Below are 27,951 nucleotides of genomic sequence, written 5' to 3' on the forward strand. Positions count from 1 at the left end.
TACACACACACACGTACACACACACGTACATACACACGTACATACACACGTACATACACACACGTACACACACACACGTACACACACACACGTACATACACACACACGTACACACACACGTACACACACACGTACACACACACATGTACACACGTACACACACACGTACACACACACTTACACACACGTACACACACACACGTACACACACACACGTACACACACACACGTACACACACGTACACACACACACGTACACACACACACACGTACACACACACACGTACACACACACACGTACACACACACACACGTACACACACACACGTACACACACACGTACACACACACACACGTACACACACACACGCACACACACGTACACACACGTACACACACACACGCGTACACACACACACGTACACACACACGTACACACACACACACGTACACACACACGTACACACACACTTACACACACGTACACACACACGTACACACACACACACGTACACACACACGTACACACACACGTACACACACACGTACACACACACACACGTACACACACACACGTACACACACACACGTACACACACACACACGTACACACACACACGTACACACACACACGTACACACACACGTACACACACACACGTACACACACACACGTACACACACACACGTACACACACACTTACACACACACGTACACACACACACACGTACACACACACACGTACACACACACACACGTACACACACACACGTACACACACACACACGTACACACACACACGTACACACACACACGTACACACACACTTACACACACACGTACACACACACGTACACACACACACACGTACACACACACGTACACACACACTTACACACACGTACACACACACACGTACACACACACGTACACACACACGTACACACACACACGCACACACACACACGTACACACACACGTACACACACGTACACACACACACACGTACACACACACGTACACACACACACACACACACGTACACACACACACACATACACACACGTACACACACGTACACACACGTACACACACACACGTACACACACACACACGTACACACACACGTACACACACACGTACACACACACGTACACACACGTACACACACACACGTACACACACACACGTACACACACACGTACACACACACACGTACACACACACACACACACACGTACACACACACACGTACACACACACGTACACACACACGTACACACACACGTACACACACGCACACGTACACACACGCACACGTACACACACACACGTACACACACATACACACACACGTACACACACACGTACACACACACGTACACACACGCACACGTACACACACGTACACACACACACACGTACACACACACACACGAACATCATGACCAGCGCGCATCATCACGCATGCAGGAATCCATCCTCATCCCCGCATGTCCCATCCGCATGTCCCCGTGTCTCCATCTTGTCTCCTTGTCCTCCACGCTGTCTCCGCCCCGTGTCTCATCTTGGTGTCTCCGCATATCCCGCGTGTCTCCATCTTGTCTCCTTGCCCGCGGGTCCCCGTGTCTCCGTGTCCCCTCCGTGTCTTTCTGTGTGTCCGTGTCTCCCCGTGTCTCCTCACCGTGTCCCGCGGTGTGTCTCCGTGTCTCTCCATGTCCCCCCCCGTGTCTTTCTGTGTCTCCGTGTCTCCTCACTATGTCCGTGGCCCCCCGTGTCCCTCCGCGTCTCTCCATGTCCCCGTGTCTCCTCTTCCCCCCCCCCCCCCCCCCGTGTCTCTCTGTGTCTCTCCCGTGTCTCTCTGTGTCTCTCCCGTGTCTCTCCGTGTCTCTCCGTGTCTCTCCGCGTCTCTCCATGTCCCCGTGTCTCTCCGTGTCTCTCCGTGTCTCTCCGTGTCTCTCCGTGTCTCTCCGTGTCTCTCCGCGTCTCTCCGTGTCTCTCCGTGTCTCTCTGTGTCTCTCCGCGTCTCTCCGTGTCTCTCCGCGTCTCTCCGTGTCTCTCCGTGTCTCTCCATGTCCCTGTGTCTTTTCCTCCCTGTGTCTCCGTGTCTCTCTGTGTCTCTCCGTGTCTCTCCCGTGTCTCTCCGTGTCTCTCCGTGTCTCTCCGCGTCTCTCCATGTCCCTGTGTCTTTTCCTCCCTGTGTCTCCGTGTCTCTCTGTGTCTCTCCGCGTCTCTCCATGTCCCTGTGTCTTTTCCTCCCTGTGTCTCCGTGTCTCTCTGTGTCTCCCCGTGTCTCTCCGCGTCTCTCCGTGTCTCTCCCTCCGCGTGTCTCCACTTTCTCCCCGTGTCTCCGTGTCTCTCCCGTGTCTCTCCGCGTCTCTCCATGTCCCTGTGTCTTTTCCTCCCCGTGTCTCCCCGTGTCTCCCCGTGTCTCCCCGTGTCTCCCCGTGTCTCCCCGTGCCTCCCCGTGTCTCCCCGTGTCTCCCCGTGTCTCCCCGTGTCTCCCCGTGTCTCCCCGTGTCTCCCCGTGTCTCCCCGTGTCTCCCCGTGTCTCCCCGTGTCTCCCCGTGTCTCCCCGTGTCTCCCCGCGTCTACGCGAGCAGTCGTCCGTACTCGGCCATGAGTGGAGACTTGCGAACCGCGTCCCAGATCCGCGCCGCAAAGTGGAACCTGGGAAAGATGGTCACGTGATTCGTATGGCCATGGGGACAGGTGGCGGTCTTCCCACTGCCACACCCGAGCCAGCGTGGGGCCAGCACGGTACGGGTGGTGGTTTTCCACTGCCACACCCGAGCCAGCGTGGGGCCAGCACGGTACGGGTGGTGGTTTTCCACTGCCACACCCGAGCCAGCGTGGGGCCAGCACGGTACGGGTGGTGGTTTTCCCATTGCCACACCCGAGCCAGCGTGGGGCCAGCACGGTACGGGTGGTGGTTTTCCCACTGCCACACCCGAGCCAGCGTGGGGCCAGCACGGCACGGGTGGTGGTTTTCCCACTGCCACACCCGAGCCAGCGTGGGGCCAGCACGGTACGGGTGGTGGTTTTCCACTGCCACACCCGAGCCAGCGTGGGGCCAGCATGGTACGGGTGGTGGTTTTCCCATTGCCACACCCGAGCCAGCGTGGGGCCAGCACGGTACGGGTGGTGGTTTTCCCATTGCCACACCCGAGCCAGCGTGGGGCCAGCATGGTACGGGTGGTGGTTTTCCCATTGCCACACCCGAGCCAGCGTGGGGCCAGCATGGTACGGGTGGTGGTTTTCCCATTGCCACACCCGAGCCAGCGAGTGTGGCGAGCGGTCGGCGAATGCACTCAATGGCCCTCAGCGAGCACGGTTTGCCAGCGAGCGTGGTGGGCGAACGTGGTGAGCGAGCGTGGGGAGCGAGCGTGGTGAGCGGTGGGCGTGGTGAGCGTGGTGTGGGTGAGCGTGGTGAGCGTGGTGAGTGGTGAGCGTGGTGAGTGTGGTGAGTGTGGTGAGTGGTGAGCGTGGTGAGCGCTGGGCGTGGTGAGCGTGGCGAGTGCATTCACCAGTTCTTCTCGGTGAGCGTGCTGTGGGTGAGCGGTGGGCGTGGTGAGCGTGGTGTGGGTGAGCGTGGTGAGCGTGGTGAGTGCCACTCACCAGTTCTTCTCGGTGAGCGTGCTGTGGGTGAGCGGCGGGCGTGGTGAGCGTGGTGTGGGTGAGCGTGGTGAGCGTGGTGAGTGACTCACCAGTTCTTCTCGGTGAGCGTGCTGTGGGTGAGCGGTGGGCGTGGTGAGTGTGGGTGAGTGTGGTGAGCATGGTGAGCGTGGTGAGCGTGGTGAGCGTGGTGAGTGCCACTCACCAGTTCTTCTCGGTGAGCGTGCTGTGGGTGAGCGGCGGGCGTGGGGAGCTCAGCACCTGGTTCCGGAGTCGCGCCACGAGGCTGGGGAACCCGGCGTGGCCCCGGAACGAGGGCAGCAGCGAGAACGGAGCCCCGGCTACACACAGGCACAGGCAAAGGTCCCCCGTGTAGCCTCAACAGACTGTAGGGGCAAGTGCTGTTAGCCAGCACCTATGAAGGTAGACACAGACAAAGATCCCCCGTGTAGCCTCTAAGACTGTAGGGGCAAGTGCTGTGAGTAGCGAGTAGCAGCAGCGCCTATGAAGGTAGACACAGACAAAGGTCCCCCGTGTAGCCTCTGACAGGGGGTGGATGGCCAGCACCACGCCTGGCCGCCTTTGTCTCCCCAATCCTGATATTCACTACATGCCGCACTGGGTACTTATTCGAGGCTGAGTCGACCTAAGGGAGCCCCATGACCGGTTCGGATAATCGTCACTGGTGTTGGCCATGAGCGGGAATCGAACTCGGGTCGCCGAGTTCGTAGTGCAGTGCGCTGCTATACCACACACACAGACACACACACAGACACACACACAGACACACACACAGACACACACACAGACACACACACAGACACACACACAGACACACACACAGACACACACACAGACACACACACAGACACACACACAGACACACACACAGACACACACACAGACACACACACACAGACACACACAGACAGACACACACACACAGACACACACACAGACACACACACAGACACACACAGACACACACACAGACACACACACAGACACACACACAGACACACACACAGACACACACACACAGACAGACACACACACACAGACACACACACAGACACACACACAGACACACACACACAGACACACACACAGACACACACACAGACACACACACAGACACACACACACAGACACACACACACACACAGACACACACACAGACACACACACAGACACACACACAGACACACACACAGACACACACACAGACACACACACACAGACACAGACACACACACAGACACACACACACAGACACACACACAGACACACACACAGACACACACACAGACACACTCTCTCTCTCACAACAACAACAACAGCCGCCATTCGCCACTAAGCGGCGATGACGTCACCACGACGCTTGTGCCAGGCCATGTGCACCTTGAGGCCACGTGAAGTGTCGAACGCCCGCTGGCAGGAGGTCACGGGGCAGACCCAGGTGCCACGGGTCGACTGACCGAGATGACCGAGATGACTGGCTGATGCACCACCTGTGCCCCCTACTGTGCCAACTTGCTGTGCTTTAGCCACCCGGCGCTCCGCTCGTTGTTGTGAGCGTCGCTCCTCCGCCCTCCGTTGTTGTTGGAGGGCGACTGCCTCCAACTGCCCAGTAGCGTCCTTCACGAGCCTCCTCCACTGAGGCCGATCTTGACACCGCTGGTACCAGTCATCGGCAAGTCCACTCAGCTCCACGTCCTCCTGTGCCACATCACTCCATCTCTTCTCTAGCCCGTGCCGCGCCCGTTTAGCCCCCTCGATCCGGCCGAACAAAAGCTGTTTAGGCATGCGGTGGCTGGGCATGCGGGCTACATGACCCAGCCAACGCAGCCTTGCCTGCCGGAGGAGCTCACCGATGGGACTTTGTCCAGATCTTTCAAGGATTTGTGAGTTCCCCACACAATCCAGCCTGCAGGTTAAACCCAGGATGGATCTTTGGCAGGGCCAGTCTGAATCTTTGAAACTAGTGCAGATGATCCTCTAAAGGGGTCCAAGCGTAGAGAAGGGAGGGCATGATCACGGCCGAGAAGACCTGAAGCTTCGTGCGGAGCGACAGACCAGGTAGCTTCCACACAGCAGCGTTACGCAGCCGATGAAAAGATATTGCCGCTCGACTGATTCCGAGTGAGACCTCTGCTGCCAAACCAGAGCCGGTCATGAGCACGCTGCCCAGGTATGGGAAACTCTCCACTCTCTCCACAACTGCTCCATCACCGATTGGGAGTTGTGGGGGTGGAGTGTCCGATGGCACAAAATACCCAGGCAGGTGCTTAGTTTGGTGGGGCTGATGGTAAGGCCCCACCTCTTAGTGGCACACTCCAGTCTCAGCAGCAGCGCCTCCAACTCCTCCTCTGAGTGAGCAGCAATCACCAGATCATCGGCATACATAACGTGTGTAGTGACATCTCAGATGTCACTGTGTGGTACCAGCCCTACAGGGGCACGGTGTGTGATGTGTCATCATCACAGACACCCCGTAGGTGGGTGTAGTACCAGTCCTACAGGGACACGGTGTGTGATGTGTCATCATCACGCACACCCCGTAGGTGGGTGTAGTACCAGTCCTACAGGGACACGGTGTGTGATGTGTCATCATCACAGACACCCCGTAGGTGGGTGTAGTACCAGTCCTACAGGGGCACGGTGTGTGATGTGTCATCATCACAGACACCCCGTAGGTGGGTGTAGTACCAGTCCTACAGGGGCACATTGTGTGATGTGTCATCATCACAGACACCCCGTAGGTGGGTGTAGTACCAGTCCTACAGGGGCACGTTGTGTGATGTGTCATCATCACAGACACCCCGTAGGTGGGTGTAGTACCAGTCCTACAGGGGCACGTTGTGTGATGTGTCATCATCACAGACACCCCGTAGGTGGGTGTAGTACCAGCCCTACAGGGTCACGGTGTGTGATGTGTCATCATCACAGACACCCCGTAGGTGGGTGTAGTACCAGTCCTACAGGGGCACGGTGTGTGATGTGTCATCATCACGGACACCCCGTAGGTGGGTGTAGTACCAGTCCTATTGGGGGCTCGGTGAGCGCTGGGTCATCGCGCTGAGTGGCACCGCGCGTGGCGTGCAGTGCCGACCCCTACAGGAGCGAGTGTGCGAGTGTCAGCCAGGGGCTGCGGCTACCCTGGCCCGTGGCACTCTGGTTGACCCCATGAGTCACGTGACCGGCGAGATCTACACGGGGCCCCCCGGCGGGGGGCTAGGGGTGGTCACGTGGCAGGGTGAGGTCCGACGGGAAGAGTCGGGAAACGACCGGAGGTTTCCGGAAGGTGGCCGTGGCCAAGGGCGACGCCAAAGAGTAAGTGTCTGCGAATGGGTTGAACCCACTGCACGTGGTTGACCAACAGGCCAGTGGGCAGATCAGCTCCGCCGTAGGTCCTGGTGTCAAGGTCATGGGCCGGCATTCACTCCTCTGCCACCATATAGTCCAGCGGCTGTTCCTGCTGGACCCGGGCTCGCATCCGCGATGCCGTGCGGATGCACCGACGCCGGAACGGCGCGTTGGTGAGTACAAGCCCACAAGCAGCCTCGGAGCCTCCACCGATTGTCCACCCTCCGCCGCTCCTCACCCCCCGCTGACTCGCAGATTCCCACACCTCACCTCCGTGCCCCGAGTGGAGGCCTGTCCAAGCCTCAAAGTGACTGGAGCCAGAGCCGGTCCACGGGACCCTACGATATTCCACAGAGCGCCAGACGGTAGCGGTCCAGCTCCCGACAGAGGAGTGGCAGCCTCTCCTCGGCAGTGAGCGTTCCGACAGTCCACGTGGCCACTCGCCGTTGCTGGAGGCATCCCGAGGCTACGGGATCGGTCTCCCGGTGCCGCCAATTGGGGTTTGGCCGGGAGACGTCACGGATTCCCGTCACCCTCGCCGAGGCCTCCGGCACGCCCGTAGTTTGATCCGTGCGGTTTTGGTAAAATGGTTGAAGGTGGAGGGGTCACCCGCCCCATGGTACACACACGGACACTCGCAGATGCACGCCGGCAGGGGGAGAGAGCAGGGAGGGAGGGAGAGAGTGGGGGGTGAGAGGGAGAGAGAGAGGCAGGGAGAGAGGGATGGAGAGAGTGGGGAGAGAGAGAGAGTGGGGTGAGAGGCAGGGTGAGAGAGGCAGGGAGAGAGGCAGGTAGAGAGTGGGGTGGTAGAGAGGCCTGCGTGCTGCGTGAGGGAGTGGGGTGGTGGAGAGGCCTGCGTGCTGCGTGAGGGAGTGGGGTGGTAGAGAGGCCTGCGTGCTGTGTGAGGGAGTGGGGTGGTGGAGAGGCCTGCGTGCTGTGTGAGTGAGTGGGGTGGTGGAGAGGCCTGCGTGCTGCGTGAGGGAGTGGGGTGGTAGAGAGGCCTGCGTGCTGTGTGAGTGAGTGGGGTGGTGGAGAGGCCTGCGTGCTGCGTGAGGGAGTGGGGTGGTGGAGAGGCCTGCGTGCTGCGTGCTGTGTGAGGGAGTGGGGTGGTGGAGAGGCCTGCGTGCTGTGTGCTGTGTGAGGGAGTGGGGTGGTGGAGAGGCCTGCGTGCTGTGTGCTGTGTGAGGGAGTGGGGTGGTGGAGAGGCCTGCGTGCTGCGTGCTGCGTGAGGGAGTGGGGTGGTGGAGAGGCCTGCGTGCTGTGTGCTGTGTGAGGGAGTGGGGTGGTGGAGAGGCCTGCGTGCTGCGTGAGGGAGTGGGGTGGTGGAGAGGCCTGCGTGCTGTGTGAGGGAGTGGGGTGGTGGAGAGGCCTGCGTGCTGCGTGCTGTGTGAGGGAGTGGGGTGGTGGAGAGGCCTGCGTGCTGCGTGAGGGAGTGGGGTGGTAGAGAGGCCTGCGTGCTGTGTGCTGTGTGAGTGAGTGGGGTGGTGGAGAGGCCTGCGTGCTGTGTGAGGGAGTGGGGTGGTGGAGAGGCCTGCGTGCTGTGTGCTGTGTGAGGGAGTGGGGTGGTGGAGAGGCCTGCGTGCTGTGTGAGGGAGTGGGGTGGTGGAGAGGCCTGCGTGCTGCGTGAGGGAGTGGGGTGGTAGAGAGGCCTGCGTGCTGTGTGAGGGAGTGGGGTGGTAGAGAGGCCTGCGTGCTGTGTGAGGGAGTGGGGTGGTAGAGAGGCCTGCGTGCTGCGTGAGGGAGTGGGGTGGTGGAGAGGCCTGCGTGCTGCGTGCTGTGTGAGGGAGTGGGGTGGTAGAGAGGCCTGCGTGCTGCGTGCTGCGTGAGGGAGTGGGGTGGTGGAGAGGCCTGTGTGCTGTGTGAGGGAGTGGGGTGGTGGAGAGGCCTGTGTGCTGTGTGCTGCGTGAGGGAGTGGGGTGGTGGAGAGGCCTGCGTGCTGCGTGCTGTGTGAGGGAGTGGGGTGGTGGAGAGGCCTGTGTGCTGCGTGAGGGAGTGGGGTGGTGGAGAGGCCTGCGTGCTGTGTGAGTGAGTGGGGTGGTGGAGAGGCCTGCGTGCTGCGTGCTGCGTGAGTGAGTGGGGTGGTAGAGAGGCCTGCGTGCTGCGTGCTGTGTGAGGGAGTGGGGTGGTAGAGAGGCCTGCGTGCTGCGTGCTGTGTGAGGGAGTGGGGTGGTGGAGAGGCCTGTGTGCTGCGTGAGGGAGTGGGGTGGTGGAGAGGCCTGCGTGCTGCGTGCTGCGTGAGTGAGTGGGGTGGTAGAGAGGCCTGCGTGCTGCGTGCTGTGTGAGGGAGTGGGGTGGTAGAGAGGCCTGCGTGCTGCGTGCTGTGTGAGGGAGTGGGGTGGTGGAGAGGCCTGCGTGCTGTGTGAGGGAGTGGGGTGGTGGAGAGGCCTGCGTGCTGTGTGAGGGAGTGGGGTGGTAGAGAGGCCTGCGTGCTGCGTGCTGCGTGAGGGAGTGGGGTGGTGGAGAGGCCTGCGTGCTGTGTGAGGGAGTGGGGTGGTAGAGAGGCCTGCGTGCTGCGTGCTGCGTGAGGGAGTGGGGTGGTGGAGAGGCCTGCGTGCTGTGTGAGGGAGTGGGGTGGTAGAGAGGCCTGCGTGCTGCGTGCTGCGTGAGGGAGTGGGGTGGTAGAGAGGCCTGCGTGCTGCGTGCTGTGTGAGGGAGTGGGGTGGTGGAGAGGCCTGTGTGCTGCGTGAGGGAGTGGGGTGGTGGAGAGGCCTGCGTGCTGTGTGAGGGAGTGGGGTGGTGGAGAGGCCTGCGTGCTGCGTGCTGTGTGAGGGAGTGGGGTGGTAGAGAGGCCTGCGTGCTGTGTGAGTGAGTGGGGTGGTAGAGAGGCCTGCGTGCTGCGTGCTGCGTGAGGGAGTGGGGTGGTGGAGAGGCCTGTGTGCTGTGTGAGGGAGTGGGGTGGTGGAGAGGCCTGTGTGCTGTGTGAGGGAGTGGGGTGGTGGAGAGGCCTGCGTGCTGCGTGCTGTGTGAGGGAGTGGGGTGGTGGAGAGGCCTGTGTGCTGTGTGAGGGAGTGGGGTGGTGGAGAGGCCTGCGTGCTGCGTGCTGTGTGAGGGAGTGGGGTGGTGGAGAGGCCTGCGTGCTGTGTGCTGTGTGAGGGAGTGGGGTGGTGGAGAGGCCTGCGTGCTGCGTGCTGTGTGAGTGAGTGGGGTGGTGGAGAGGCCTGTGTGCTGTGTGAGGGAGTGGGGTGGTGGAGAGGCCTGCGTGCTGCGTGCTGTGTGAGGGAGTGGGGTGGTGGAGAGGCCTGCGTGCTGTGTGCTGTGTGAGGGAGTGGGGTGGTGGAGAGGCCTGCGTGCTGCGTGCTGTGTGAGTGAGTGGGGTGGTGGAGAGGCCTGCGTGCTGCGTGCTGTGTGAGGGAGTGGGGTGGTGGAGAGGCCTGCGTGCTGCGTGCTGTGTGAGGGAGTGGGGTGGTGGAGAGGCCTGCGTGCTGTGTGCTGTGTGAGGGAGTGGGGTGGTGGAGAGGCCTGCGTGCTGCGTGAGGGAGTGGGGTGGTAGAGAGGCCTGCGTGCTGTGTGAGGGAGTGGGGTGGTGGAGAGGCCTGCGTGCTGTGTGAGGGAGTGGGGTGGTGGAGAGGCCTGCGTGCTGCGTGAGGGAGTGGGGTGGTAGAGAGGCCTGTGTGCTGTGTGCTGTGTGAGGGAGTGGGGTGGTGGAGAGGCCTGCGTGCTGTGTGAGGGAGTGGGGTGGTAGAGAGGCCTGTGTGCTGTGTGCTGTGTGAGGGAGTGGGGTGGTGGAGAGGCCTGCGTGCTGTGTGAGGGAGTGGGGTGGTGGAGAGGCCTGTGTGCTGTGTGCTGTGTGAGGGAGTGGGGTGGTGGAGAGGCCTGCGTGCTGTGTGAGGGAGTGGGGTGGTAGAGAGGCCTGTGTGCTGTGTGCTGTGTGAGGGAGTGGGGTGGTGGAGAGGCCTGCGTGCTGTGTGAGGGAGTGGGGTGGTGGAGAGGCCTGCGTGCTGTGTGAGGGAGTGGGGTGGTAGAGAGGCCTGTGTGCTGTGTGCTGCGTGAGGGAGTGGGGTGGTAGAGAGGCCTGCGTGCTGTGTGAGTGAGTGGGGTGGTAGAGAGGCCTGCGTGCTGCGTGCTGCGTGAGGGAGTGGGGTGGTAGAGAGGCCTGCGTGCTGTGTGAGTGAGTGGGGTGGTGGAGAGGCCTGCGTGCTGTGTGAGGGAGTGGGGTGGTGGAGAGGCCTGCGTGCTGCGTGAGGGAGTGGGGTGGTGGAGAGGCCTGCGTGCTGCGTGAGGGAGTGGGGTGGTGGAGAGGCCTGCGTGCTGCGTGCTGCGTGAGGGAGTGGGGTGGTAGAGAGGCCTGTGTGCTGCGTGAGGGAGTGGGGTGGTGGAGAGGCCTGCGTGCTGCGTGCTGCGTGAGGGAGTGGGGTGGTAGAGAGGCCTGCGTGCTGTGTGAGGGAGTGGGGTGGTGGAGAGGCCTGTGTGCTGTGTGAGGGAGTGGGGTGGTGGAGAGGCCTGCGTGCTGCGTGCTGCGTGAGGGAGTGGGGTGGTAGAGAGGCCTGCGTGCTGTGTGAGGGAGTGGGGTGGTGGAGAGGCCTGCGTGCTGCGTGAGGGAGTGGGGTGGTGGAGAGGCCTGCGTGCTGCGTGCTGTGTGAGGGAGTGGGGTGGTGGAGAGGCCTGCGTGCTGTGTGCTGTGTGAGGGAGTGGGGTGGTGGAGAGGCCTGCGTGCTGCGTGAGGGAGTGGGGTGGTGGAGAGGCCTGCGTGCTGCGTGCTGTGTGAGGGAGTGGGGTGGTGGAGAGGCCTGCGTGCTGTGTGAGGGAGTGGGGTGGTGGAGAGGCCTGCGTGCTGTGTGCTGCGTGAGGGAGTGGGGTGGTGGAGAGGCCTGCGTGCTGCGTGAGGGAGTGGGGTGGTGGAGAGGCCTGCGTGCTGCGTGCTGTGTGAGGGAGTGGGGTGGTGGAGAGGCCTGCGTGCTGCGTGCTGCGTGAGGGAGTGGGGTGGTGGAGAGGCCTGCGTGCTGTGTGCTGTGTGAGGGAGTGGGGTGGTGGAGAGGCCTGCGTGCTGCGTGCTGCGTGAGGGAGTGGGGTGGTGGAGAGGCCTGCGTGCTGTGTGCTGTGTGAGGGAGTGGGGTGGTGGAGAGGCCTGCGTGCTGCGTGCTGTGTGAGGGAGTGGGGTGGTGGAGAGGCCTGCGTGCTGCGTGCTGCGTGAGGGAGTGGGGTGGTGGAGAGGCCTGCGTGCTGTGTGCTGTGTGAGGGAGTGGGGTGGTGGAGAGGCCTGCGTGCTGCGTGCTGTGTGAGGGAGTGGGGTGGTGGAGAGGCCTGCGTGCTGCGTGCTGCGTGAGGGAGTGGGGTGGTGGAGAGGCCTGTGTGCTGCGTGAGGGAGTGGGGTGGTGGAGAGGCCTGCGTGCTGCGTGCTGTGTGAGGGAGTGGGGTGGTGGAGAGGCCTGCGTGCTGCGTGCTGTGTGAGTGAGTGGGGTGGTAGAGAGGCCTGCGTGCTGTGTGAGTGAGTGGGGTGGTGGAGAGGCCTGCGTGCTGTGTGAGGGAGTGGGGTGGTGGAGAGGCCTGCGTGCTGTGTGAGTGAGTGGGGGGTGTGGGGGGTGGGGGGGGCCTCACATGCGCGTGACACTCTCTCGTCCGCGTCCCCGTCCCCCGAGGGCGGCAGCAGGAACAGGGAGACGGCCGCCGGCCCCACGGGCCCCACGGGCCCCACGGGCCCCACGGCGGCCACGGCGGTGACGTCACCGCGGCCCGGCATGGACACCAGGCCTGGCGCACACACAGACAAAGATCCCCCGTGTAGCCGCGGACGGCCCTCGGGGCAAGTGCCGTCGGCGCGCACCGACGAGGGCCGCGTCGGCGCACGGGAAGGTGGCGGCCAGCGCCACCAAGGGCTGCGCCCTTTGTCTCCCCCAGCAGCGTGGGGGGGGGGGGTGTGGGGTGTGGGGTGTGTGTGTACTATGTGTGTGTAGGTGTAGGTGTGTGTAGGTGTAGGTGTGTGTGTGTGTGTACTATGTGTGTGTGTACTATGTGTGTGTGTGTACTAGGTGTGTGTAGGTGTAGGTGTGTGTGTAGGTGTAGGTGTAGGTGTGTGTGTGTACTATGTGTGTGTGTGTACTAGGTGTGTGTGTGTGTACTAGGTGTGTGTAGGTGTAGGTGTGTGTGTGTGTACTATGTGTGTGTGTACTATGTGTGTGTAGGTGTAGGTGTGTGTGTGTGTGTACTATGTGTGTGTGTACTATGTGTGTGTAGGTGTAGGTGTGTGTGTGTGTGTGTACTATGTGTGTGTGTGTACTATGTGTGTGTAGGTGTAGGTGTGTGTGTGTGTGTGTACTATGTGTGTGTGTACTATGTGTGTGTGTGTACTAGGTGTGTGTAGGTGTAGGTGTGTGTGTGTGTACTAGGTGTAGGTGTGTGTAGGTGTGTGTGTGTGTACTATGTGTGTGTGTGTAGGTGTGTGTGTGTGTGTAGGTGTGTGTGTGTGTACTAGGTGTAGGTGTGTGTGTGTAGGTGTGTGTGTACTATGTGTGTGTGTACTAGGTGTGTGTGTGTAGGTGTGTGTGTGTAGGTGTGTGTGTGTACTATGTGTGTGTGTACTAGGTGTGTGTGTGTAGGTGTGTGTGTGTGTAGGTGTGTGTAGGTGTAGGTGTGTACTAGGTGTAGGTGTGTGTGTGTAGGTGTGTGTGTGTGTGTACTATGTGTGTGTGTACTAGGTGTGTGTGTACTATGTGTGTGGTGTAGGTGTGTGTGTGTGTGTAGGTGTGTGTGTGTACTATGTGTGTACTATGTGTGTAGGTGTAGGTGTGTGTGTGGTAGTGTGTGTGTGTGTAGGTGTGTGAGGTGTGTGAGGTGTGTGTGTAGGTGTGTAGGTGTGTAGGTGTGTGTGTGTGTAGGTGTGTGTGTGTGTAGGTGTGTGTAGGTGTGTGTGTGTGTAGGTGTGTGTAGGTGTGTGTGTGTGTAGGTGTGTGTAGGTGTGTGAGGTGTGTAGGTGTGTGTGTAGGTGTGTGTGTGTACTAGGTGTGTGTGTAGGTGTGTAGGTGTGTGTGTGTGTGTAGGTGTGTGTAGGTGTGTAGGTGTGTAGGTGTGTGTGTAGGTGTGTGTGTGTACTAGGTGTGTGTGTAGGTGTGTAGGTGTGTGTGTGTGTGTAGGTGTGTGTAGGTGTGTGAGGTGTGTAGGTGTGTGTGTAGGTGTAGGTGTGTGTGTAGGTGTGTGTGTGTGTAGGTGTAGGTGTGTGTACTAGGTGTGTGTGTAGGTGTAGGTGTGTGTGTAGGTGTGTAGGTGTGTGTAGGTGTGTGTGTAGGTGTGTAGGTGTGTGTAGGTGTGTGAGGTGTGTAGGTGTGTGTGTGTAGGTGTAGGTGTGTGTACTAGGTGTGTGTGTAGGTGTAGGTGTGTGTGTAGGTGTGTAGGTGTGTGTAGGTGTGTGTGTAGGTGTGTAGGTGTGTGTAGGTGTGTGTAGGTGTGTGAGGTGTGTGAGGTGTGTAGGTGTAGGTGTGTGTGTAGGTGTGTGTAGGTGTGTGTGTAGGTGTGTGAGGTGTGTGTAGGTGTGTGAGGTGTGTGAGGTGTGTAGGTGTAGGTGTGTGTGTAGGTGTGTGTGTAGGTGTGTGTGTAGGTGTGTGAGGTGTGTGAGGTGTGTGTAGGTGTGTGAGGTGTGTGTAGGTGTGTAGGTGTGTAGGTGTGTGAGGTGTGTGTGTGTAGGTGTGTAGGTGTGTGTACTAGGTGTGTGTGTGTGTAGGTGTGTGTGTAGGTGTGTGTGTGTACTGGGTGTGTGTGTAGGTGTGTAGGTGTGTGTGTAGGTGTGTGAGGTGTGTGAGGTGTGTAGGTGTGTAGGTGTGTAGGTGTGTGTGTGTGTAGGTGTGTGTGTGTGTAGGTGTGTGTAGGTGTGTGTGTGTGTAGGTGTGTGTAGGTGTGTGTGTGTGTAGGTGTGTGTAGGTGTGTGAGGTGTGTAGGTGTGTGTGTAGGTGTGTGTGTGTACTAGGTGTGTGTGTAGGTGTGTAGGTGTGTGTGTGTGTAGGTGTGTAGGTGTGTGTGTAGGTGTGTGTGTGTGTAGGTGTGTGTGTAGGTGTGTAGGTGTGTGAGGTGTGTAGGTGTGTGTGTGTGTAGGTGTGTGTACTAGGTGTGTGTGTAGGTGTGTAGGTGTGTGTGTGTGTAGGTGTGTAGGTGTGTGTGTAGGTGTGTGTGTGTGTAGGTGTGTGTGTAGGTGTGTAGGTGTGTGTGTGTGTAGGTGTGTAGGTGTGTAGGTGTGTGTGTAGGTGTGTGTGTGTACTAGATGTGTGTGTAGGTGTGTAGGTGTGTAGGTGTGTGTGTAGGTGTGTAGGTGTGTGTGTGTAGGTGTGTGTGTAGGTGTGTGTGTGTAGGTGTAGGTGTGTGTGTGTGTACTAGGTGTAGGTGTGTGTGTGTAGGTGTGTGTGTGTACTATGTGTGTGTGTGTAGGTGTGTGTGTGTGTGTAGGTGTGTGTAGGTGTAGGTGTGTGTGTGTGTACTAGGTGTAGGTGTGTGTGTGTAGGTGTGTGTGTACTATGTGTGTGTGTACTAGGTGTGTGTGTGTAGGTGTGTGTGTGTACTATGTGTGTGTGTACTATGTGTGTGTGTACTAGGTGTGTGTAGGTGTAGGTGTGTGTGTGTGTGTAGGTGTGTGTAGGTGTAGGTGTGTACTAGGTGTAGGTGTGTGTGTGTAGGTGTGTGTGTGTGTGTACTATGTGTGTGTGTACTAGGTGTGTGTGTACTATGTGTGTGGTGTAGGTGTGTGTGTGTGTGTAGGTGTGTGTGTGTACTATGTGTGTACTATGTGTGTAGGTGTAGGTGTGTGTGTGGTGGTGTGTGTGTGTGTAGGTGTGTAGGTGTGTGAGGTGTGTGAGGTGTGTGTGTAGGTGTGTGAGGTGTGTAGGTGTAGGTGTGTGTGTAGGTGTGTAGGTGTGTAGGTGTGTGTGTAGGTGTGTGTGTGTGTAGGTGTGTGTGTAGGTGTGTAGGTGTGTGTGTGTGTAGGTGTGTGTGTAGGTGTGTGAGGTGTGTGAGGTGTGTAGGTGTAGGTGTGTGAGGTGTGTGAGGTGTGTGAGGTGTGTAGGTGTAGGTGTGTGAGGTGTGTGAGGTGTGTAGGTGTAGGTGTGTGTGTAGGTGTGTGTGTGTGTAGGTGTGTGAGGTGTGTAGGTGTAGGTGTGTGTGTAGGTGTGTGTGTGTGTAGGTGTGTGAGGTGTGTAGGTGTAGGTGTGTGTGTAGGTGTGTAGGTGTGTAGGTGTGTGTGTAGGTGTGTGTGTAGGTGTGTGTACTAGGTGTGTGTGTAGGTGTGTAGGTGTGTAGGTGTGTGTGTAGGTGTGTGTGTGTAGGTGTGTGTACTAGGTGTGTGTGTAGGTGTGTGTGTGTGTAGGTGTGTAGGTGTGTGTGTAGGTGTGTGAGGTGTGTAGGTGTGTGTGTGTAGGTGTGTGTACTAGGTGTGTGTGTAGGTGTGTAGGTGTGTGTGTGTGTAGGTGTGTGTGTGTGTAGGTGTGTGTGTGTACTAGATGTGTGTGTGTAGGTGTGTGTAGGTGTGTGTGTGTGTAGGTGTGTGTAGGTGTGTGAGGTGTGTAGGTGTGTGTGTAGGTGTGTGTGTGTACTAGGTGTGTGTGTAGGTGTGTAGGTGTGTGTGTGTAGGTGTGTGTAGGTGTGTGTGTGTGTGTAGGTGTGTGTAGGTGTGTGAGGTGTGTAGGTGTGTGTGTAGGTGTAGGTGTGTGTGTAGGTGTGTGTGTGTGTAGGTGTAGGTGTGTGTACTAGGTGTGTGTGTAGGTGTAGGTGTGTGTGTAGGTGTGTAGGTGTGTGTAGGTGTGTGTGTAGGTGTGTAGGTGTGTGTAGGTGTGTGAGGTGTGTAGGTGTGTGTGTGTAGGTGTAGGTGTGTGTACTAGGTGTGTGTGTAGGTGTAGGTGTGTGTGTAGGTGTGTAGGTGTGTGTAGGTGTGTGTGTAGGTGTGTAGGTGTGTGTAGGTGTGTGAGGTGTGTAGGTGTGTGTGTGTAGGTGTAGGTGTGTGTGTAGGTGTGTGTGTAGGTGTGTAGGTGTGTGTAGGTGTGTGTGTAGGTGTGTAGGTGTGTGTGTAGGGGTGTGTGTGTGTAGGGGTGTGTGTGTAGGTGTGTGTGTAGGTGTAGGTGTGTGTGTAGGTGTGTGTGTGTACTATGTGTGTGTGTGTGTGTGTAGGTGTGTAGGTGTATGTGTAGGTGTGTGTGTGTGTAGGTGTGTGTGTACTAGGTGTGTGTGTAGGTGTGTAGGGGTGTGTGTGTACTATGTGTGTGTAGGTGTAGGTGTGTAGGTGTGTGTGTGTGTGTACTATGTGTGTGTAGGTGTAGGTGTGTGTAGGTGTGTGTGTAGGTGTGTAGGTGTGTGTGTGTGTACTATGTGTGTGTAGGTGTGTGTGTAGGTGTGTGTGTGTAGGTGTGTGTGTGTGTAGGTGTGTAGGTGTGTGTAGGTGTGTGTGTAGGTGTGTGTGTGTAGGTGTGTAGGGGTGTGTGTGTACTAGGTGTGTGTGTGTGTAGGTGTGTGTGTGTGTGTACTATGTGTGTGTAGGTGTGTAGGTGTGTAGGGGTGTGTGTGTACTATGTGTGTACTAGGTGTAGGTGTGTGTGTAGGTGTGTGTACTATGTGTGTGGGTACTAGGTGTGTGTGTGTGAACTATGTGTGTGTACTAGGTGTGTGTGTGTAGGTGTGTGTGTGTGTATGTGTGTAGGTGTGTACTAGGTGTAGGGGTGTGGTGGTGTGTGTGTACTATGTGTGTAGGTGTAGGTGTGTGTGTAGGTGTGTGTGTGTACTATGTGTGTAGGTGTGTGTGTAGGTGTGTAGGTGTATGTGTAGGTGTGTGTGTACTATGTGTGTAGGTGTGTGTGTGTGTGTGTAGGTGTGTGTGTGTACTATGTGTGTGTAGGTGTGTGTGTAGGTGTGTGTGTGTGTGTCACCGCGGTGCTTGAGGTTGGAGTGGCGCATGAGGGAGGTGTGTGTGTAGGTGTAGGTGTGTGTGTAGGTGTGTGTGTAGGTGTGTGTAGGTGTGTGTAGGTGTGTGTAGGTGTGTGTGTGTGTACTATGTGTGTGTAGGTGTGTGTGTAGGTGTGTGTGTGTGTGTCACTGCGGTGCTTGAGGTTGGAGTGGCGCATGAGGGAGGTGTGTGTGTGTGTAGGTGTGTGTGTAGGTGTGTGTGTGTGTACTATGTGTGTAGGTGTGTGTGTGTGTAGGTGTAGGTGTGTGTGTAGGGGTGTGTGTGTGTGTAGGTGTGTGTGTGTAGGTGTGTAGGGGTGTGTGTGTACTAGGTGTGTGTAGGTGTGTAGGTGTGTGTAGGTGTGTGTGTGTGTAGGTGTGTGTGTGTGTAGGTGTGTGTGTAGGTGTGTGTGTAGGTGTGTGTGTGTGTAGGTGTGTGTGTGTGTAGGTGTAGGTGTGTGTGTGTGTCACCGCGGTGATTGAGGTTGGAGTGGCGCATGAGGGAGGTGTGTGTGTAGGTGTGTAGGGGTGTGTGTGTGTACTATGTGTGTAGGTGTAGGTGTGTGTGTGTGTAGGTGTGTGTGTACTATGTGTGTGTAGGTGTGTGTGTAGGTGTGTGTGTGTGTGTCACCGCGGTGCTTGAGGTTGGAGTGGCGCATGAGGGAGGTGTGTGTGTGTGTAGGTGTGTAGGTGTGTGTGTAGGTGTGTAGGTGTGTGTGTAGGTGTGTGTGTGTGTGTAGGTGTGTGTGTAGGTGTAGGTGTGTGTGTAGGTGTGTGTAGGTGTAGGTGTGTGTGTGTGTAGGTGTGTGTGTGTAGGTGTGTGTGTGTGTAGGTGTGTGTGTAGGTGTGTGTGTAGGTGTGTGTGTAGGTGTGTAGGTGTGTGTGTAGGTGTGTGTGTGTGTAGGTGTGTGTGTAGGTGTGTGTGTGTGTGTAGGTGTGTGTGTAGGTGTGTGTAGGTGTGTGTGTGTGTGTCACCGCGGTGCTTGAGGTTGGAGTGGCGCATGAGGGAGGTGTGTGTACTATGTGCGTGTGTAGGTGTGTGTACTATGTGTGTGTGTGTGTAGGTGTGTGTGTAGGTGTGTGTGTGTAGGTGTGTGTGTAGGTGTGTAGGTGTGTGTGTCACCGCGGTGCTTGAGGTTGGAGTGGCGCATGAGGGAGGTGTGTGTGTAGGTGTAGGTGTGTGTGTAGGTGTGTGTGTGTAGGTGTGTGTGTAGGTGTGTAGGTGTGTGTGTAGGTGTGTAGGTGTGTGTGTAGGTGTGTGTAGGTGTGTAGGTGTGTAGGTGTGTGTGTGTAGGTGTGTGTGTAGGTGTGTGTGTAGGTGTGTAGGTGTGTGTGTCACCGCGGTGCTTGAGGTTGGAGTGGCGCATGAGGGAGGTGTGTGTACTATGTGTGTGTGTGTAGGTGTGTGTACTATGTGTGTGTGTGTGTAGGTGTGTGTGTAGGTGTGTGTGTGTAGGTGTGTGTGTAGGTGTGTAGGTGTGTGTCACCGCGGTGCTTGAGGTTGGAGTGGCGCATGAGGGAGGTGTGTGTACTATGTGTGTGTGTGTAGGTGTGTGTACTATGTGTGTGTGTGTGTAGGTGTGTGTGTAGGTGTGTGTGTGTAGGTGTGTGTGTAGGTGTGTAGGTGTGTGTGTCACCGCGGTGCTTGAGGTTGGAGTGGCGCATGAGGGAGGCCACCGTCTGCTCCGTCTCCTCGAGGCGGCGGGGGGAGAAGTCTTCACGCGGCGCTCGGTTCTGTACAAACACTGGGGGGGGAGACACGGGGAGACACGGGGGGAGACACGAGGGGGGAGACACGGGGGGAGACACGGGGGGAGACACGGGGGGAGACACGAGGGGGGAGACACGGGGGGAGACACGGGGGGAGACACGGGGAGACACGGGGGGACACGGGGAGACACGGGGGGACACGGGGAGACACGGGGGGAGACACGGGGGGAGAAACGGGGGGAGACACGGGGGGAAACACGGGGAGACACGGGGAGACATTGGGGGAGACACACGGGGGGAGACACGGGGGGAGACACACGGGGGGAGACACACGGGGGGAGACACACGGGGGGAGACACGGGTGGAGACACGGGGAGACACGAGGGGGGAGACACGGGGAGACACAGGGAGACACGGGGGGAGACACGGGGACACATGGGGGGACATACGGGGGGAGACACGAGGGGGGAGACACGGGGAGACACGGGGGGACACGGGGAGACACGGGGAGACACAGGGGGAGACATGGGGGAAGACACAGGGGGAGACATGGGGGAAGACACGGGGGGAGACAAGGGGGGACACGGGGGGACACGGGGAGACACGGGGGGAGACACGGGGAGACACGAGGGGGGAGACACGGGGAGACACAGGGAGACACGGGGGGAGACATGGGGACACATGGGGGGACATACGGGGGGAGACACGAGGGGGGAGACACGGGGAGACACGGGGGGACACGGGGAGACACGGGGGGAGACATGGGGGAAGACACGGGGGGAGACAAGGGGGGACACGGGGGGACACGGGGAGACACGGGGGGAGACATGGGGGAAGACACGGGGGGACACGGGGGGACACGGGGAGACACGGGGGGAGACACGGGGAGACACAGGGGGACACGGGGGGAGACACGGGGGAAGACACGGGGGAAGACACGGGGGGAGACACGGGGGAAGACACGGGGGAAGACACGGGGGGAGACACGAGGGGGGAGACACGGGGAGACACGGGGGGACACGGGGAGACACGGGGAGACACGGGGGAAGACATGGGGGAAGACACGGGGGGAGACAAGGGGGGACACGGGGGGACACGGGGAGACACGGGGGGAGACACGGGGAGACACAGGGGGACACGGGGGGAGACACGGGGGAAGACACAGGGGGACAGGCAGGCACACAGCGAGATGCGGAGACAATGGGGGGGAGGGGGGGGCAGGAGGGGGATCAGAGGAGAGGGGTGCGAGTGCAAAGACACGAGGGGTGGGTGGCCAGCACCACGCCCGGCCGCCTTTGTCTCCCCAGCGGCGATGTTTACACACCGCACCAGGTACTTATTTGAGGCTGAGTCGACCTAGAGGAGGCCGAGAACCAGTTCAGATAATCGTCACCCGTGTTGGTGGCCGTGAGCGGGACTCGAACTCGGGTCGCTGGGTTCATAGTGCAGCGTAGCGCTAACCACTACACCCACCGCTCCTCACACACACGCACACACACACACCCACACACACGCACACACACACACCCACACACACGCACACACACACCCACACACACGCACACACACGCACACACACACGCACACACACACCCACACACACGCACACACACACGCACACACACACCCACACACACACCCACACACACGCACACACACGCACACACACACCCACACACACGCACACACACGCACACACACACGCACACACACACCCACACACACGCACACACACGCACACACACACGCACACACACACCCACACACACGCACACACACACGCACACACACACCCACACACACGCACAGGGTGACACACACCCACTCAACAACAACAACCGCCATTCGCCACTAAGTGGCGGTGACGTCACCACGACGCTTGTGCCAGGCTATGTGCATGTTGAGGCCACGTGAAGTGTCGAACGCCCGCTGGCAGGAGGTCACGGGGCAGACCCAGCAGGTGCCACGGGTCAACTGACTGACATGACCGAGATGACTGGCTGATGCACCACCTGTGCCCCCTACTGTGCCAACTTGCTGTGCTTTAGCCACCCGGCGCTCCGCTCGTTGTTGTGAGCGTCGCTCCTCCGCCCTCCGTTGTTGTTGGAGGGCGACTGCCTCCAACTGCCCAGTAGCGTCCTTCACGAGCCTCCTCCACTGAGGCCGATCTTGACACCGCTGGTACCAGTCATCGGCAAGTCCACTCAGCTCCACGTCCTCCTGTACCACATCACTCCATCTCTTCTCTAGCCCGTGCCGCGCCCGTTTAGCCTCCTCGATCCGGCCGAACAAAAGCTGTTCAGGCATGCGGTGGCTGGGCATGCGGGCTACATGACCCAGCCAACGCAGCCTTGCCTGCCGGAGGAGCTCACCGATGGGACTTTGCCCAGATCTTTAAAGGATTTGTGAGCTCCTCACACAATCCAGCCTGGTTAAACCCAGGATGGATTGTAGGCAGGTCAGCCTATATGTTTATAACCGGCGAAGATGCTCCATTAGGGGGGTCCACGTTTCGCAAGCGTAGAGAAGGGAGGGAATGACCGTGGCCGAGAAAACCTGAAGCTTCGTGCGGAGCGACAGACCAGGTAGCTTCCACACAGCAACCAATTAAAAGATATTGCCGCTCGACTGATTCGGAGTGAGACCTCTGCTGCTAAACTGGAGCCGGTCATGAGCACACTGCCCAGGTATGGGAAACTTTCCACTCTCTCCACAACTGCCCCATGACCGATTGGGAGTTGTGGGGGTGGAGTGTCCGATGGTACAAAATACCCAGGCAGGTGCTTAGTTTTGGTGGGGCTGATGGTAAGGCCCCACCTCTTAGTGGCACGCTCCAGTCTCAGCAGCAGCGTCTCCAACTCCTCCTCTGAGTGAGAGGCAATTACCAGGTCATCGGCATACATAACGTGGTTGAGCAATAGGGAGCCATCCCTTGATCGCACCCGGGCATCGATCAGCCTCCCATTATATCTGTACCAAACCCACTCACTCACTCACTCAAACACACCCACTCACTCTCACACACACCCTCTCACACACATCCACACACTCACCCACACACACCCACTCACTCTCACACTCACCCACTCACACTGATAAACACTCACACACACCCACTCACTCTCACACTCTCACACACACCCACTCACCAACACACACTCACCCACACTCTCACACACACCCACACACCCACACACACTCACTCACACACTCACACTCACACACACACACACTCTCACACACACACACTCACTCACACACTCACACACACTCTCACACACTCACTCACACCCACACTCACTCTCACACACACACCCACCTACCCACTCTTACACACACTCACCCACTATCACACACACTCACACACACGCTCACTCACTCACACACACACACACCCACTCTGTCACCCACCCACACACACCCACGCCCACCCACACACACACTCACCCACTCTTACACAAACTCTCACACTCACCCACCCACACACCCACCCACACACCCACCCACCCACTCTCACACCCACCCACTCACCCACCCACACACCCACCCATGCCCACTCTCACACCCACACAGGTGTGGGTAGTGCTCTGTGGGGTCGTCGGTGCCCAGGCACACACTCACACACACACTCACTCACACACTCACTCACACACCCACACACACTCACACACACCCACTCACTCACACACACACACACTCACTCACACACTCACTCACACACCCACACACACTCACTCACACACCCACACACACTCACACACACTCACACACACCCACTCACTCACACACACACTCACACACACACTCACTCACTCACACACTCACTCACACACCCACACACACTCACTCACACACCCACACACACACACCCACACACACACACTCACACACACCCACTCACTCACACACCCACACACTCACACACACACACTCACACACACACTCTCACACACACACACACACCCACTCACACACTCACACACACACTCACTCACACACTCACACACAACACACAACACACTCACACAACACACTCACACAACACACTCACACACACCCACTCACTCACACACACACACCCACTCACTCACACACACACACTCACTCACACACTCACACACAACACACTCACACCACCCACTCACTCACACACACACTCACACACACACTCACACACACCCACACACTCACACACTCACACACACACACTCACACACACCCACTCACTCACACCCACCCACACCCCCACCCCCACACACCCACCCACACCCACCGAGCTGTGGGTAGTGCTCTGTGGGCTCGTCGGTGCCCAGGCACACACACACACACTCACACACCCACACACTCACACATCCACCCACCCACACACACTCACACACACCCACACACCCACACACTCACACACACTCACACACCCACCCACACACACTCACACACACCCACACACTCACACACACTCACACACCCACTCACTCACACACACTCACACACCCACTCACTCACACACACCCCACCCACACACACGCCCACTCTCACACACTCACACACACACTCACACACCCACTCACTCACACACACACCCACCCACCCACACACACGCCCACTCTCACACACTCACACACACACTCACACACCCACTCACTCACACACACACACCCACCCACCCACACACACGCCCACTCTCACACACTCACACACACACTCACACACCCACTCACTCACACACACTCACACACCCACTCACTCACACACACACCCACCCACCCACACACACGCCCACTCTCACACACTCACACACACACACCCACTCACACACCCACTCACTCACACACACACCCACCCACACACACGCCCACTCTCACACACTCACACACTCACACACACACTCACACCCACACACACACTCACACCCACACACACCCACCCACCCACACACACACCCACCCACCCACACACCCACTCACCCACACCCACCCACCCACACACATACCCACCCACCCACACACACACACACACCCACACACCCACTCACCCACACCCACCCACCCACCCACCCACACACCCACCCACCCACCCACACACCCACCCACCCACCCACACACCCACCCACCCACCCACACACCCACCCACACACCCACACACCCACCCACCCACCCACACACCCACCCACCCACACACCCACCCACCCACCCACCCACACCCACCCGCACACCCACCCACACACACACACCCACCCACACACACTCACACCCACCCACACACACTCACACCCACCCACCTACCCACCCACTCACACACACCCCCACACCCACACACCCACCCACCCACCCACTCACACACACCCCCACACCCACACACCCACCCACCCACCCACTCACACTCACTCACACACACTCACCCACTCACACACACACACACTCACTCACACACACACACCCACTCACACACACCCACACCCACCCACACACCCACCCACCCACACCCACCCACCCACTCACACACACCCACCCACCCACACACACCCCCACACCCACACACTCACACACACACTCACTCACACCCACACACACACACTCACTCACACCCACCCACACCCCCACACACACACCCACCCACACCCACCCAGCTGTGGGTAGTGCTCTGTGGGCTCGTCGGTGCCCAGGCACACACTCACACACTCACACACCCACACACTCACTCACACACTCACACACTCACACCCACCCACACCCCCACACACACACACCCACCCACACCCACCCAGCTGTGGGTAGTGCTCTGTGGGCTCGTCGGTGCCCAGGCACACACTCACACACTCACACACCCACACACTCACTCACACACTCACACACTCACACCCACACACACACACTCACTCACTCACACCCACCCACACCCCCACCCCCACACACCCACCCACACCCACCGAGCTGTGGGTAGTGCTCTGTGGGCTCGTCGGTGCCCAGGCACACACACACACACCCACTCACTCTCACCCACACACTCACTCTCACACACTCACACACACACTCACTCACACACACACTCACACACACCCACTCACACACACACTCACACACACACACACCCACTCACTCACTCTCACACACTCACACACACACACTCACTCACTCACACCCACCCACACCCCCACCCCCACACACCCACCCACACCCACCGAGCTGTGGGTAGTGCTCTGTGGGCTCGTCGGTGCCCAGGCACACACTCACACACTCACACACTCACACACTCACACACCCCCACACACACACCCACCCACACACCCACCCACACCCACCGAGCTGTGGGTAGTGCTCTGTGGGCTCGTCGGTGCCCAGGCACACACTCACACACTCACACACTCACACCCACCCACACCCCCACACACACACCCACCGAGCTGTGGGTAGTGCTCTGTGGGCTCGTCGGTGCCCAGGCACACACTCACACACTCACACACTCACACACTCACACACCCCCACACACACACCCACCCACACACCCACCCACACCCACCGAGCTGTGGGTAGTGCTCTGTGGGCTCGTCGGTGCCCAGGCACACACTCACACACTCACACACTCACACCCACCCACACCCCCACACACACACCCACCGAGCTGTGGGTAGTGCTCTGTGGGCTCGTCGGTGCCCAGGCACACACTCACACACTCACACACCCACACACTCACTCACACACCCACACACACACTCACACCCACCCACACCCCCACACACACACACCCACCCACACCCACCCAGCTGTGGGTAGTGCTCTGTGGGCTCGTCGGTGCCCAGGCACACACTCACACACTCACACACCCACACACTCACTCACACACTCACACACTCACACCCACACACACACACTCACTCACTCACACCCACCCACACCCCCACCCCCACACACCCACCCACACCCACCGAGCTGTGGGTAGTGCTCTGTGGGCTCGTCGGTGCCCAGGCACACACACACACACCCACTCACTCTCACCCACACACTCACTCTCACACACTCACACACACACTCACTCACACACACACTCACACACACCCACTCACACACACACTCACACACACACACACCCACTCACTCACTCTCACACACTCACACACACACACTCACTCACTCACACCCACCCACACCCCCACCCCCACACACCCACCCACACCCACCGAGCTGTGGGTAGTGCTCTGTGGGCTCGTCGGTGCCCAGGCACACACTCACACACTCACACACTCACACACTCACACACCCCCACACACACACCCACCCACACACCCACCCACACCCACCGAGCTGTGGGTAGTGCTCTGTGGGCTCGTCGGTGCCCAGGCACACACTCACACACTCACACACTCACACACACACTCACACCCACCCACACCCCCACACACACACCCACCGAGCTGTGGGTAGTGCTCTGTGGGCTCGTCGGTGCCCAGGCACACACTCACACACTCACACACTCACACACTCACACACCCCCACACACACACCCACCCACACACCCACCCACACCCACCGAGCTGTGGGTAGTGCTCTGTGGGCTCGTCGGTGCCCAGGCACACACTCACACACTCACACACTCACACACTCACACCCACCCACACCCCCACACACACACCCACCGAGCTGTGGGTAGTGCTCTGTGGGCTCGTCGGTGCCCAGGCACACACTCACACACTCACACACCCACACACACACTCACACCCACCCACACCCCCACACACACACCCACCGAGCTGTGGGTAGTGCTCTGTGGGCTCGTCGGTGCCCAGGCACACACTCACACACTCACACACTCACACACACTCACACACCCACACACACACTCACACCCACCCACACCCCCACACCCACACCCACCGAGCTGTGGGTAGTGCTCTGTGGGCTCGTCGGTGCCCAGGCTGGAGCCCGACTCGTGGCTCGTGGGCTGGGGGCAGGACGGCTTCAGCATCTCGGCCGTGCGCAGGAACCTGAATCAGCACACAGACAAAGGTCCCCCGTGTAGCCTCTAAGACTGTAGGGGCAAGTGCTGTCAGTAGCGAGCAGCAGCAGCGCCTATGAAGGTAGACACAGACAAAGGTCCCCCGTGTAGCCTCTAACAGGGGGTGGGTGGCCAGCACCACGCCCGGCCGCCTTTGTCTCCCCAGTGGCGATGTTTACTACACTCCGCACCAGCTACTAATTTTGAGGCTGAGCCGACCTAGGGGAGGCCCAGGACCGGTTCAGATAGTCGTCACTGCGGTGTTGGTGGCTGTGAGCGGGAATCAGACTCGGGTCTCTGCCGGGTTCGTAGGGCAGTGCAGTGCGCTAACCGCTGTCCCACTACTCCCCACACACACACTGTGCGCTAACCGCTGTCCCACTACTCCCCACACACACACTGTGCGCTAACCGCTGTCCCACTACT

The 27,951-nt window shown here is 59.0% G+C and overlaps 1 protein-coding gene and 1 long non-coding RNA gene across 2 annotated transcripts in view; one reads left to right on the forward strand and one right to left on the reverse strand.

Annotated features, from left to right (window-relative positions):
- Positions 1–2,469: 2,469 nt before the first annotated feature.
- The window catches only part of SMG9 (SMG9 nonsense mediated mRNA decay factor), a 55,133-nt gene continuing 29,651 nt past the window's right edge, over positions 2,470–27,951 (reverse strand). Inside the window, exons 5-9 of the mRNA XM_078882769.1 lie at positions 27,405–27,514; positions 19,464–19,571; positions 12,517–12,669; positions 3,821–3,956; positions 2,470–2,670 (exon numbers count right to left, since the gene is read on the reverse strand). Coding sequence (XP_078738895.1) covers positions 2,592–2,670; positions 3,821–3,956; positions 12,517–12,669; positions 19,464–19,571; positions 27,405–27,514 — 586 coding nt within the window. The 3' untranslated portion in view covers positions 2,470–2,591. The remainder of the gene's footprint in view (positions 2,671–3,820; positions 3,957–12,516; positions 12,670–19,463; positions 19,572–27,404; positions 27,515–27,951) is intronic.
- On the forward strand, positions 16,764–17,783 carry LOC144952431 (uncharacterized). The gene is made up of 3 exons (XR_013640624.1): positions 16,764–16,776; positions 17,122–17,237; positions 17,753–17,783. It is a non-coding gene; the product is annotated as an uncharacterized LOC144952431 (long non-coding RNA).

This window comes from Lampetra fluviatilis, chromosome 67, assembly GCF_964198595.1.
Source record: "Lampetra fluviatilis chromosome 67, kcLamFluv1.1, whole genome shotgun sequence".
NCBI lineage: Eukaryota > Metazoa > Chordata > Hyperoartia > Petromyzontiformes > Petromyzontidae > Lampetra > Lampetra fluviatilis.